Below are 14804 nucleotides of genomic sequence, written 5' to 3'. Positions count from 1 at the left end.
GTCGTCGACAACTGCCGATATTTGGGCAGGAGATGATAATAATAATAATAATGGCGTATGGCATCGTTGGCTGGGAGGCCCCATACGAGGAAGTTCGGGCGCCATATTGCAAGTTCATTTTAGGTGACGCCAGTTCGGCGACTTGCGCGCGTCAGTGATCATGAAATGATGATGAGGAACACACAACACCCAGTCATCACGAAGTAGGTAAAATCGCTGTCCCCACCAGGAATCGAACCCGTGACCCCGTGCGCAGGAAGCGAGAACGCTACCGCAAGACCACGAGATGCGGACGGCAGGAGATCATACTGTAATATTCAAGCCGAAACTGAAGCAGGAGAGCAGTATGCGAGAAGATTTACAACACTGGTTTGCAGCGCAGTTCCGGAAAGATAAGACACACACACACACACACACACACACACACACACACACACACACACACACACACACTGTAAACAGTAGAGCCACCACACCGGCCACAGATGTCCGGCGCCAGGCGTTATCGATAGTGAGAATCACTAAACAGCTGCTCAGGTTGCGTTAACTCATTCCGTTGGTTAAAATATCAACGGTTGTCAAAGATGGCGTGACCCGCCTACATTCCCGTAAGTTATTTGAACATTGTGTACGTCGGAAGAAACTCAGATCTCACAATACGTAGTATAGTGATAACTTTTTTTAATTTTTAGCAGTTTATTTTTTGCGTACTTTGTACCGTTCTCCTATACTCGTTTGAAAGCAGGAGCACCATGTGTGAGGTGAGAGACGTGCGTGTGCGCAGGTGCTGAACCTGACGGAGAACAACATCTCGCACGTGCTGGACCACAACTTCCGCGGGCTGGCCGAGCTGCAGGCGCTGCACCTGGACGACAACCGCATCGAGTCGATGCCGAGCGGCACGTTCCGCCACCTGCAGGAGCTGCGCGTGCTCACGCTGGCCAGGAACCGCTTCGCCGAGCTGGGCCCGCGTCTCTTCCTCATGCTGGGCAAACTCACAGAGCTCGACCTCAGCGGAAACCGGCTCGGAGACCTCAATCCTGAAGTCTTCAAGGACGTCCAGGTAAGCACCAGTCGCGTCCAAGTTTGTACGTTGCAGTGTTTCCTGTTCTTCGTTGAGTTATTGTGGCGTCTGTCTTACAGCAAGAAATGCCACTTTTATTTTCATCAGAATTCTGACTGATATGATGCGGATCGCCAAAACTTCCTCTCATGTACCAGTCACTTCATCTCAGAGGGTCACTCACAACCAACGTCCTCAATTACACTACTGGCCATTAAAATTGCTACACTACAAAGATGACATGCTACAGACGCGAAATTTAACCGACAGCAAGACGATGCTGTGATATGCAAATGATTAGCTTTTCAGAGCATTCACACAAGTTTGGCGTCGGTGGCGTCACCTACAACGTGCTGACATGAGGAAAGTTTACAACCGATTTCTCATACACAAACAGCAGTTGACCGGCGTCACCTGATGAAACATTGTTGTGATGCCTTGTGTAAGGAGGAGAAATGCGTACCATAACGTTTCCGACTTTGATAAATGTCGGATTGTAGCCTATCACGATTGCAGCTTATCGTATCGCGACATTGCTGCTCGCGTTGGTCGAGATCCAATGAATGTTAGCAGAATATGGAATCGGTGGGTTCAAGAGGGTAATAGGGAACGCCGTGCTGGATCCCAACGGCCACGTATCACAAGCAGTCGAGATGACAGGCATCTTATCCGCATGGCTGTAGCGGATCGTGCAGCCACGTCTCGATCCCTGAGTCAACAGATGGGGACGTTTGCAAGACAACAACCATCTGTACGAACAGTTCGACGACGTTTGCAGCAGCATGGACTATCAGCTCGGAGACCTTGGCTGCGGTTACACTTGAAGCTGCACCACAGACAGGAGCGCCTGCGATGGTCTACTCAACGACGAACCTGGGTGCATGAACGCCAAACGTCATTTTTTCGGATGAATCCAGGTTCTGTTTACGGCATGTTGATGGTCGCATCCGTGTTTAGTGACAGTGCGGTGAATGCACATTGAAAGCGTGTATGCATCTCCGTCGTACTGGCGTATCACCCGGCTTGATAGTATGGGGCGCCATTGGTTACACGTCTCTGTCACCTCTTGTACACATTGACGGCACTTTGAGCTGCCCTGGCCAGCACATTCTCCAGGTCTCTCACCAATTGAAAATGTTGTGGTTGGCAGGAGAGCCAACACCGTTTTAGCTCACGCAGGCTGGCGCGAGGTCTGGAGCATGACAAGGGAATTAGAATTGAGAAAAACGGACGTAGCTGGTGGAATACTTAACTTTAATCGATTAAAGATGCACGTTGCTCGTGACAGTACATGATTCACACTATCAATGGTAACTGAATATGGCGCCTTGCTAGGTCGTAGCAAATGACGTAGCTGAAGGCTTGTGCTAACTATCGACTCGGCAAATGACAGCGTATATTGCCAGTGAACCATCGCTAGCAAAGTCGGCTGTACAACTGGGGCGAGTGCTAGGAAGTCTCTCTAGACCTGCCGTATGGCACCGCTCGGTGTGCAATCATTGATAGTGGCGACACGCGGGTCCGACGTATACTACCGGCCCGCTGCCGATTTAAAGGCTACCACCTAGCAAGTGTGGTGTCTAGCGGTGACACCACAGAAAACGTCTGGCCATTGGTGGCCGAGCAACTGGCTCGTCGCAATACGCCAGTCACTACTCTTGATGAACTGTGATATCGTCTTCAAGCTGCATGAGCCGCTGTACCTATACATGCCATCCAAGACCTGTTTCACTCAATGCCCAGTTGTATGAAGGCCGTAATTATGGCAAGAGGTGGTTGTTCTGGGTACTGATTTCTCAGGATCTAGGCACCCAAATTGTGTGATAATGTAATTACATGTTAGTTCTAGTATAATATATTTGTCCAATGAATACGCGTTTATCACCTGCATTTCTTCTTGGTGTAGCTGTTTTATTGGCCTGTAGTGTATTTGCTCGATATATGCCTGTATGCCCTACAGTTTGTAACCGGCGCAGCTGTCTCGAGTTCCATTAATGTTATTTTATTATGTCCTATCACCTTGTCCCTCCATCGTATCAATTGTTGCCACTTCCTCGTCTCCTCAGCTATTCTGCAGGGATCTACTTGTTTCCTATTTTACCTGTCCACCTAACTTTCAGCGTGCTTCTATAGCATGCGATGTTTCTATTGCCTCCATTGAATGAACTGACTAGTTATGGCACATCTGGTCACTGACGCTAATTCCGACTGTCTCGTGTATTTACCTCTTACTTACTAAAAATAAAAGCCAATAACGCAGCACGGTTCCATCGTGTCTTAGGGCGCCCCAGCACCGCTTTTTTTTTTTTTTTTTTTGCGAAGTATGGAAAGCAGTCGCTCATTAAAAGCCATATGCCGTCTCCTTGTCAGACAGTGAGGCTCATTCTCTCTTTCAGAGAGAGAAGCGATTCACCAGCATACCTCCGGTACGGAGGACCCGCTTTCAGGAACACTTGATCCATAGCTGCGGACCATCAATTAATAAATATGCTTACTCGCGTTTCCTTCCCCTAGCCGCACTAAACACAGCTTACCGAAATATTCGTTCTGTTCCTATCTTTGAAATTCACTACTTTAATGAAGTCGACTGACAGTAAACAAACAGCTTCCCACACTGTCACTCCACCTGCAAAATGGAATGCATGGAATAGCGTATTTATACTTCTACCGCTAAAAAACAAACTGACACTGCAGGAAATGTCAGACTACCACAATACATGTAGTTTAGAGAAATTATAATTATTGCTAATGATGTTAATGCAATTGCGTTGTGTAAAAATATGGAATATGGAACAAATGTTTTATTTTTCGAGTGCGCTTTGTGCAAATGTTCTCTGTGTAATCGTGTGGGTTACTGGGGACGTCACTAGTCAACTGTGACCGAACTGTTTATCTCTTCGTGCATCCATACTTAAATTGAATGATGGTTGGACATCAGCTGGTATAATTTTTGTTAAAAATGAAACGCCTCCTGCTGTACTTAAGATTTCATATTTATTGGGTTACTAGTTTCTACGTTGCGTCAACGCCATCTTCAGGCGTTGATGATATCAATTGTGTGTGGCTGAGTACTAGAAGCCCGCGGTGAGACCAATATGTGCAGTAACTGGTGACACTCATGCGAGTGCAGTCCATCTCTTTGCCCTTCACAACGATCACTCAGCATCTGGCGCTGTTCATGCCTCTTATATACGTTAGCAGGTCTGCTAACAACACTAAACACCAGCTACACCATTGCGTTCCGATGACCGTTCTATGATAACCTACATACGCGTTGATGGTGTGCGAGTGTACAGTGTTACGATGCCATCCCACAATATCTTCTGAGTGCTTCAATAGTTTTACAAGTACTGTATTTCCCGGACCAGTTTTATTTTCCCTCCCTGTAAAATTGTTGGAAATGTAGGATCATAAAACTAAAAATTTGTGACCTTCTCCAATAAAAAGGCAATAATCGGGTAGTACCGCATGTTGATTTTACTTGGGATATCCTGTTACCTACTAAGATATACAAGGAAGATTCAAAGCTCGACCTCAGATACACACTTCCGCGAATTTCTCTGTTCTATGTTTCAAACATCTGAGAGGCTCTCCTGCTTACATTACGGGTAGCTATGTCGGTGACAGAATTGTCCATGGAAGGCAAGGTACTACGTGTCCCACACACTATTACTGGCAGGAAGTTTCAAAGCAGGGTGTACTGCATTTCAGAGTGGATAATTTACTATTAAAATCAGGGCTGCTAACCATGAGTAGTGTAAAGTAACTGACGAGTAGATTTGATACGAGCAATGTGATATGTTATTGTAGTCAGTGACCTCGTAGTCAGCTGCTTCTTCAGCTATGACGCGAGAAAATATGTCCAAGCATCAGGATGCATCCCGCATCCCTGTGAGTCGTGTGAATTCCAAACGTAACGGTATTAAACGTTATACGAGGCATGCTGCACCAGCTGAACCCCAACGTCTGGACAGCCGCAGCAACAGAACCCCCGGGTATGACAACAGTACATCCTGCCTTCAGCTGCCATCTACACACCTTTTATGGACGTGGAGCAAGTGATAGACCAATGCAGACCCACTGTAATTTGCTCCACATAAGGGAATTTTCCAAATACAACCTCTTCCTCCATACTGGTAGTTCTGGGAAAAGTTTAATAGGTAAGTGGGACATTAGTTCGTTACACATGAGTTCTCTACGTTCCGCAACGAATTTATACAGCTCAAATTCCCTTCTAAGATTCCCACAATAGTTTATCGTTTCTCCTATAAAAACTAGGTTTTGTGACTTACATACATTTTAACATCGACGTCTCAATTATTTTATTTCATTTAGCATATAACGATAGGTAAAGAAAAGTCTCATGCTCCGTGCCTAAGCGTCTAATGAATTATGACATGCGCTTGAGTATTTCAAGGTAGAAGGCTAGAATAACATCTTTTCGTCTAAAATTTTTTTCGTAACGTATTTTTCTCTTTCAGGAGAGGAGACAAGAAATAATCGCCTCAAAGTTTAATGTGCTCGGTAAAATCTATTGTCATTTATCGATATCCAATGACGCTGGATCAGAGATTCTGTTAGAGAGAAATGCACAGACACAGATATCATCGTTGCTGAGGACAGTTACAAATGAAACAAATGAAAGCCAAGAACGTGTTCGCCACTGAGAACGACACAGAACGAGAGATTACAGAACTGTGATAGACACGCTGATGAGGCAGAACACGACCTTTTCCAACTGCGGGACTCAATGCCCCCTGTGGGCGTTGGACTCGAGACGCTGTAAATAAGAGCAACAGAGACCAAAGAGGAATCATTGTCATGCCGATAATTGTAACGCCTATATGTGCGGCCGCACGAAAACTTGACTCGGGCAGCATGCGACTCGCGGGCCGAATTTTGACAACCACTAGGCTACACAGATATAAACGATTTTGACGAAGAACGGATTGTTTTTGTCCGCCGTCCGGGAACAAGCAAATCGGTAACAGTGAAGTTGGTCGACTGTGACCGTGCTTCTGTTGTGGTCATCTACGGGAAGTGACTGAAGGACGGTGAAACAATGAGTAGGCGATAAGGTTTTGCGCGTTGACATCTCATCAAAGAGCTTGGAAGTCAAGGCTGTTACCGACTCCTGCAACGGTCCGAAATTGTAGCAGCTGTCGCAGCCTGAGCATCGTTCAAGTCCCTCACCCGAGACGGCGTCGCAATCGACGCGAATTGACCGCAAGTGGCGTCATCAGCATACACCACGCACCTGAGCCACACGTCACACCACGGGATGGGATCCTGTGATCGCTGAGTGTGTTTAACGAAGCTTCTCAGACCGCGTCGATCACTTCTACTGAGTTCGCGCTAGTGGAAAGTCGCACACCGGCATGTTATACTACTGCAGCAACAGGCTACGATCCTAGACTCTCATGGACTTCATTCGACTGACTGTAGTTCCTTAGTGTCAATTCAGCCTTGGATGTACTGAATTTAACCATCTGTGTGTTTTTTTATACTCAATAAATTGTGCTCATGCTTGCAACATAGCACAACCGAAGGCTCTGTAAATTAAGATACATGACGATTTGTGTGAGATCTGACGACAGTGTACTGGTGCATTCACAAATTTTTCGGAGCACACCGTTCAGTGCAAATGTTAGACGTCGGGAACGGCAGCAGGCAGCTCCTACAAACTCAAATGGTGACTCAGTGTATCTTTATTTACGAAATCAATGGGTATAGAACTATCGAGATAGAACCGTGGAAAATAGAAACGTATGATCTGGTCGGGATCAAGAGATCATACTTATTTGTCCGCGTGTGAATGGAAAGGTGTAGCCTGTTCGGATGAATCGCGATTCTTATTACACAATGTCGATGTGTCCGAATAAGCCATCATCCAAGTGAACAGCTGCTAGAAACTTGCACAACTTCATGGACGCACGTCAGCGAGGGTACTATTATGCTATGCAGGATATCCACGTGATCTTTCATGGAACTTGTGGCAGCTGATAGCTTTGTACACATTATAGTAGATCATCTGCATCCCTCCACGCCTGATTTATACCCTACAGCGGCAGCATCTTCCAGCAGGATAACTGTCTACATCACGATGTTTTGAGGAGCAATACGGAGATCTCATGTCTATGTGTTGGCCAACGAATGTGCCTGATCTGAACCCGATGGAGGACGACTGGGATAGTGTCGGCCGCCAATGCCACGGCGAAGAACCACCGCTCCATATTTACGTGAATTGCTTGACCAGAGAGTAGGTATCTGATGCTACGTACCTCCGGCAACCCACCATGGATTATTTAGATCCGTGCAAGAGAGCATCGGGGTTGAATTGGGTTCCAAAGGCAGTCAAACACCCTACAAATCACGTGTCCTTGAGGATTTGGGTGATGTAATACAACTGTATAAAATTCACGCTTAATATTATTGAAAACAGGTACCAAAAAGAAGTAATCTACACTTAATGATGCTTTGCTAATTACTGTTCGCTGTGAATGAGTTTATTATTTTAACAAAATGATCATCATGTTCTTTTTTTTAGATATACTTAAAGTCGTTACTTTTGCTAAAATATTTTGTCTAACACAATAGAACATTATTGTATCTCAAATAATTTTCACTCATTACCACGTTGTAAATACAGTGCCGGAAAAAAAATATTTGTACATCCTTTTAGATATTTGCAAATCACTCGACTTTAATGGATATATGGAGTACATAAACTGAGAGAATTAACCGATCAGGAGTAAGAGCGGTTCTGAGGTACCCATACGTGGCGTTGTCTACACGAGAAGCAATGTAGGTGCTGATTCTGGCATCCAGGCGATCCTACAGATGGAGCACACTGCCTTGGGATACGTCATGAAACGGCTGATCGACTTTTGGGTTGTCGCCTCGCACGAGTCACTTCTTATTCCACCATACCACACACTTGCTCGATTGCAGACAAGTCGAGAGATTGTTTTGGACAAAGAAGATGCTGTACGTCTTGCAGAGCTCTTTAAATTTCATAGGCAGTGTGTAGACGAGCATCATCCTGTTGGAACAACATTGTGCACATACTGAGCACTGGTTAGCGTCTCCACTACAAACACCAAAGTTGAGCGAGAGTTGAACTGATCACACAACAGACCGTAAGGCCTGGTATGGGGACAGGGTGTCTTGGACGAATACATTCTACGGGGCAGTGCTCATTGGGTCTACGTCGACCATCACTTGCGCGCAGGCAGAGTCTGCTTTCTTCGCTGAAGACCATGGCGCGCCATTTCATCTTCCAAGTAATCCTATGACAGCATCGGCCGAGCCTTGAACTCAGATGCTGTGGCGTGAGTGGGAGATGGGATTGAGCTGTGCGTGCCCCAAGTCCCTGTGCTTGTAATCGGTTCGCAACTGTTCGTGTTGACACTCCTATGCTCTTAAGTCCCCTTATCTATGCTGTGATAGCTGTAAGATCTGACACTGCTGCCCTTACAACACGACAATCCTGACGGTCGTCTGTGCTGTGTGGATGCCCAGAACCTCGTCCACGAGTGTGAGAATTTTCACGTGACAACTCATACCAGCATCGTCGTACAATTGACGCAGCACGTCCAACTCGTGTGGCAGCTCTCCGAAAGGACCATTCTGCTGCTCGGAAGGCTACAATTTGACACCTTCCAAACTCACTCATTTGGCCATAGGAAGCACGAGTGTGTCATGATGGTACGGCTGCCGGCTTGTTTCACACGTTTGCACCACACTGAGCCTTCTGGCTATGAGCATGCCCTGTTAAATAGTAAACACATATGGCGCTCTGGTAGCTATGCCAATACAGTACCTGTTGATGGCCAACGTTTAACGTTAGTGCGTCTACTATCCCCAAGGTAACATACCCGTCGTCGGATCGAATTCATCATCATTCCAGATGTAGTCATTCTTTTTCCGTCTGTGTAATTCAACAAATATTCCAAACAAGCTCTCTCCCGCTCCTATTAGCGCATGGTATTTGAAGTTGTTTCCCAGCTTGGTAGACCACGTTTCTAATAGGCCTGTCAAATTGTCCGTTTCGACGCTCTATACACCAGTGTGGACGTTGTACGCGTTCATCGTTTACAACCTGCAGAGGTGAGTAATCTTAGACGTCAGGCGTGCTTGACGGTGATCCCGTGCTGTGCAGAGGCTTCGCGTGCTGCGGTGCCGCGGCTGCGCGCTGTCCAACATGAACACCATGGTGTACCGCCTGCTGCCCGACCTGACGCTGCTCGACCTGGGCGACAACGAGTTCAAGTACGTGGCGGCCGATGAGTTCAGCGACCTGCGGCGCCTGCGCACGCTGCTGCTCGACGGCAACCAGCTCCCGGTCGTGCTCGAGAACAGCTTCCAGCAGCAGCACGACCTCGAACACCTGTCGCTCGCGCGCAACCGCCTCGCCAAGGTCACGGCGCAGGCGTTCCACGGGCTCTCCACCCTCAGGTCAGTACTACAGCACGAAATCCCTCCTACCGTGACCGCACTGGTGCGTTATAATGGATCTGCACACGTTCTAGTGGATCTACACCCTTCTGACCTCTACACAGGTAACATCAAGAGGTGCTTATGCGGCTCCTTGTAAAGCCACTAAGTTGCCTCTTTCGTGCCGGCAATGATAAAACAGTACCACTCGATGATGAAATTGCAGTTACACCCCTAGTTTCCTTCTTCCTGTCCTGCTGCTTCTTAACATGTAGCACCAGAGCAACCAGAAGGACTTTAATCATATTTTGAGCTGATCTCAGATTTATCAAAGTCTTCGAGTAATTTGAAAACTTTGCTCTCCGCAACGATGGCTATGAGATAACGCGTCTGTAATAATTTAAAAATACAATGAATAATAATTATTTCTCAGTCATCGTTAGGGCGCAGTTTTATTTCATTTTCATGTATTCACATTAACGATTTTGAGATAGCCTCTTTATTAAATGTTAAGGGATCTTTCTGACAAGTTCTACAACGCGATGTAGTGCAGCTGAACGTAAATTCTTTTGTATTAATCGACCATCAACAAAACTCCACACATTAAAACGAAGTATACCCTTTAGTGGAATGTGTGTGCAATAGATTTGATGTATATTTTTTATTCAGTATCCTGCCAAACAACAACCATATATTTTAAGCGACTCTGTTTTTGTTAAAAGAACGACATAATTTCCACCCAACTCTTATTTTAAAATACATACACATGTTGGAGATGCAAACAGATGTGGTATAGAGATAAGTATTTTAAGATCATTTTCAGAGACGACCATGATATGCCTAAATGTGCTTTTTCATACACCATACAAGAATCATGTATTCACATCTAACGGTCGCTTCGGAATGAACAACACTCGCAACTAGGTTTATTGTTGTGTCTTCAATCTTCTGACTTCTGATGCTCTCCTTAATGAGCTCCTCTCAGAGCAGTACTTGTACACAGAGTCTTCAGTTACATTGACCAAAAAAAGTGCAGCACCCGGAAGACAAAGGCAAAACGAAACGAAACTTCACGAGTTAAGATAGTATGTCACATTGTTCTGGTTATTACAAAACTGAGACATATTTCAAAGATCTGTGCAGGGTGAGGCCGTTTATCAGGATGCCTTTGTAACCCGTCTAACCTGCATGTAACTGCTGATTCGGTTTAGAAGGGAATCACAAAGCTGTTGTCTCGCCCACCTGGACCACGTCTGTTTTTTCTAATATCGTGGATGCAGGCATTGGGAAGGAACTCACGTTCGAGATGGTCCCATACATGTTCCACTGGGAACCGATCTGGGGATTTTTCTGACCACGTAAGTACCTCAGAATCAAGCATACCGTTCATAGAGACGTATGCCATGTGTGGACGATCAGCAGTCCAAACTCAGCCATTTATGTTGAGGCGTTAACAGCAGATTACACCTAGGACGGTATTTCTCTAGTTCAGCTGTTGCTATACTCAGACCAATATTGCGGGAGCACACAATACGATGCAGGAAGTCCATTATTTGTTCTCGGATGGAAGACGTAGATGTGAATGGCTTACGAAGTACTTGTGGACAATACAGCTATCTTCCCTAGCGGTGTTCGGATGAGCTCCACTGGAACCTTGACGACCAGAAGGCATGCTCTCATCTTCCCACGCAGTCCAACATCCAATCACTGTGACATCCTAATGCCCCACAAATCTGAAAACTGCATGATTCGACCAGCCGGCCAAATGGAGACCAACATTGGAACCCCTTTCGTACTTTATCAGGTACTCACAACACTGCGACATCTCTCTGTCCTTCAGTCATCAGAAAACGTATGATGCTCTTCACGGCCCTTGTACACACTACCATGGATGGTAACATCACAAACCATGAACAAATTAATACACCATAGCGACCGTTCTACCTATCACAGACAATTTTAACTCAAATCACTTATTTTGAATAAAAACACCGCTTCAGTTGTATGGTTACATTATTTCAAAATCACGACTGGTTTGGTGGAGTACTTTTGATGTTAAACTTTTCTCCCGATTCTTAGAATTTTACTGCATTCTATGAATCATGTTGCATCTCACTGAGTCGCGGCGCTGCTTCGTACACCACGTGTCTGATTCACTGGAACATGGCCCCTCTTATACATTTGTTTATAGTGGGGCACAACTTTAGTTTTAAAATGTAATGAAACTGTGGGAATCTAAGGAAAAGTTTAATATCAAATGTGCAATCGCATGTGTTGCAATTATCACCTAATTATGTAACTACCCTTACGAAACTGGTAGTGCTTTTGAAGTAAAGTAACCATAAAGATGCAGTGGTGTTTTTATTCAATATGAAGCTTTTCGTTTGCGGATACCACTTAAATAAACTTTTGTATTGTAATCACTTTCTTTTGTCAGTGTTCGGTCCTTCACCAATTTTCAAGAAAACGTGTCATCCCTTACCTGACCAGCCCCTCTAATTTTCAACATCATTCTATGGCACCACATCTCAAATGCTTCGATGATGTGCTGTTCCCGTTTTCCCACTGTCCATGATTCGCTGCCATACAATGCTGTGCTCCAGATGAACATTAACAGAAATTTTTGTTCGAATTAAGGCCATTGGTTGATACTGGTGGGCTTATTCTGGCCAGAAGTCTAGTCTTTACTGTGAAAATCTTCTTTTTATATCCTCTTGGTAGGTACGTCACTAGCTAGTATAACTTAATAAAGTATTTATTTTGAAGAATAGCAGACGAATGGAAACTAAGTACCGATGCTGCAAAGCTCAGACAGAAGATGTAAATATCACTGTTACAATAATCCTTCTTGTTGCCCTTTGAGAGGCTGAGCCACAGTCATGCAGCATTTTTTGAAAGCATACACCGCCATCTGACTGTAAAGTTTTGTGTATTTCCTATGTACAATCTAGATTTCGGCTTTCACGCCATTATCGAGTACAATGGTGTTAGACTAATAACTTCATATTGCTGTGTACTGTGCAGTATGATCATACACACATCAACGCATTTACTTAACATAATATAAATGGTCAAATTAAAGTCTTTTAGGAATGCAGCACATTATCGAACAAGCGCATCATGTCTGGAAAAGTCAGCATAAAGCACGTAAACGCAAGACGATGATCCTGAGTTTTGAAACTTCCTGGCAGATTAAAACTGTGTGCCGGACCGAGACTCGAGCTCGGGACGTCTGCCTTTCGCAGGCAAGTGCTACCAACTGAGCTACCCAAGCACGACACACGCCCCGTCCCCACAGCTTTACTTCTGCCAGTACCGGTCCGGCACACAGTTTTAACCTGCCAGGAAGTATATCAGCGCACACTCCATTGCAGAGTGAAAATCTCATTCTGGAAACATCCCCAAACTGTGGCTAAGTCATGTCTCCGCAATATCCTTTCTGTGAGGAGTGCTAGTTCTGCAAGGTTCTCAGGAGAGCTTTTGTAAAGTTTGGAAGGTAGGAGACGGATACTGGCAGAAGTAAAGCTGTGGGGAAGGGGCGTGAGTCGTGCTTCGGTAGCTCAGTTGGTAGAGCACTTGCCCGCGAAAGGCAAAGGTCACGAGTTCGAGTCTCGGTCTTGCACACAGTTTTAATCTGCCAGGAAGTTTTATATCAGCGCACACTTCGCTGCAAAGTGAAAATCTCATTTTTGAGTCTTGTTTTTATCTGCTTTGGGCTGAGTTCCTCAGACATCGTGTGTTTCTACAATAATGTGCTGCATCCCTAAAAGACGTTAATTTGACCATTTATATCATGTTAAGCCAATGTGTAGTGCGTCATCCGGCACAGTACACAGCAAGATGACGTTAATGGTCTAAGAACATTGTGCTCGATAATGGCGCGAAAGCCGAAAACTACACTGTAGACGAAGAAATATACAAAAATATACTGTCGGATGGCAGTGTATTCTTTTTAAAAAAATCTATGATTTATTGCAGATACCTGAGATTTCGTCAGATGTGGCCATGAACTTTTTCAACTGTGATCTCAGCACTGGTATGAGCCGAGAAGCAGCTCACAGCAATCACCATTAGGTCCTAAGCATATTGTGAACTGCATGTTTCAGGAGCCTTGACTTGGGCTGGAACAAGCTGGACCGTCTGGAGCCGGCGTCGTTCGTGCCGCTGACGCAGTCCCTCAGGGAGCTGGACATAGCGGGCAACGCGCTCTCCGAGGAGAACGTGCACTACGTGCTCCAGGTGAGTCCGCAGGGGGGATGCAGGGGCGCGAGAACGCCGGCAGCCGAGCTGCGAACAAAGGCAGCGCGGCGGGCGGGAAGGCGGCTACTGGGACGCCTCTAGCAGCTCTGGGAAAGCCGTTACTCATCAGCCTGAGGGATTTGGCGCACTGGTTTATGCACCTGCAGTACCAGGAATGGCTTAGATGCTGTGCTGAAGATTAAGGCATACAGTGATTTAGCTAAATCAATGGTTCCTACCTTTTTTGCAGAGGAGGATAATTACCTATTTAGAAAGGCGGAGATAAAATCATATTTTGTAAGGGATAAAAACAAAACTCAGCCGTTATCATTTACTCCTGACTGCTAATGTTAGAAGAAAGTATTATCTACTGTCCCTATTTTGTATTATTAAAATTTATTAGACCATCATCGGCATCATAATGGTCACCACAAGCAGCATCCACTGCTGGACAAAAATCTCTTAGAGACCTTTCCATGCATTATGCTTTCAACGATGAACTCACATGCTGCCCTTTCATGTTTTCTAGTGTGATTTACGATCATGTACACTAGCTGATCAAAAGTGTCCAGGCAATTATCAATGGATGCCTAATCTTTACGTTTAGCACAACACAGTCTCTGTAGGGACGCTTTCAATGGTATTTCCAAATGTCTGGGGAGGAACTTCAGCCCATACTTCACGAGAATCGGAACCAGAGAAGATAACGATGTAGGACGCTGAGGTCCAGCCAGAGGTGTTCCATAGGGTTCACTCGGGAATCTTGGCCGGATAGTCCATTTCAGGAATGTTATTGTCCACAAACCATTGGGGTAAAGATGCTGCTTTATGATACGGTGCGTTGTCATACTACAGTCATCGTGTCCCAAATGTTCCTCTACTGTACACAGTAACGTATGTTATAAAATATCTTCGCATCCTTCCGCATTTAGCCTTTCCTTAAGCGCAATAAGCGAATCACACAATAACCACAAGAGAATCCATACCACCGGCCGCGGTGGCCGAGTGGTTCTAGGCGCTTCAGTCCGGAACCGCGCGACTGCTACGGTCGCCGGTTCGAATCCTG

At 45.5% G+C, this 14804-nt stretch overlaps 1 protein-coding gene across 2 annotated transcripts in view; it reads left to right on the top strand.

The window, feature by feature from the left end:
- The window catches only part of LOC126332527 (leucine-rich repeat-containing protein 15-like), an 889610-nt gene that overhangs the window by 847525 nt on the left and 27281 nt on the right, over positions 1–14804 (top strand). For both annotated transcript variants that reach the window (XM_049996616.1, XM_049996615.1), the window contains 3 exons: positions 785–1063; positions 9225–9520; positions 13606–13738. In XM_049996616.1, coding sequence (XP_049852573.1) covers positions 785–1063; positions 9225–9520; positions 13606–13738 — 708 coding nt within the window. The remainder of the gene's footprint in view (positions 1–784; positions 1064–9224; positions 9521–13605; positions 13739–14804) is intronic.

This window comes from Schistocerca gregaria, chromosome 2 (assembly GCF_023897955.1).
Source record: "Schistocerca gregaria isolate iqSchGreg1 chromosome 2, iqSchGreg1.2, whole genome shotgun sequence".
NCBI lineage: Eukaryota > Metazoa > Arthropoda > Insecta > Orthoptera > Acrididae > Schistocerca > Schistocerca gregaria.
The sequence above is the reverse complement of the archived record's forward strand: the minus strand, read 5'-3'. Positions and strand labels throughout refer to the sequence as shown.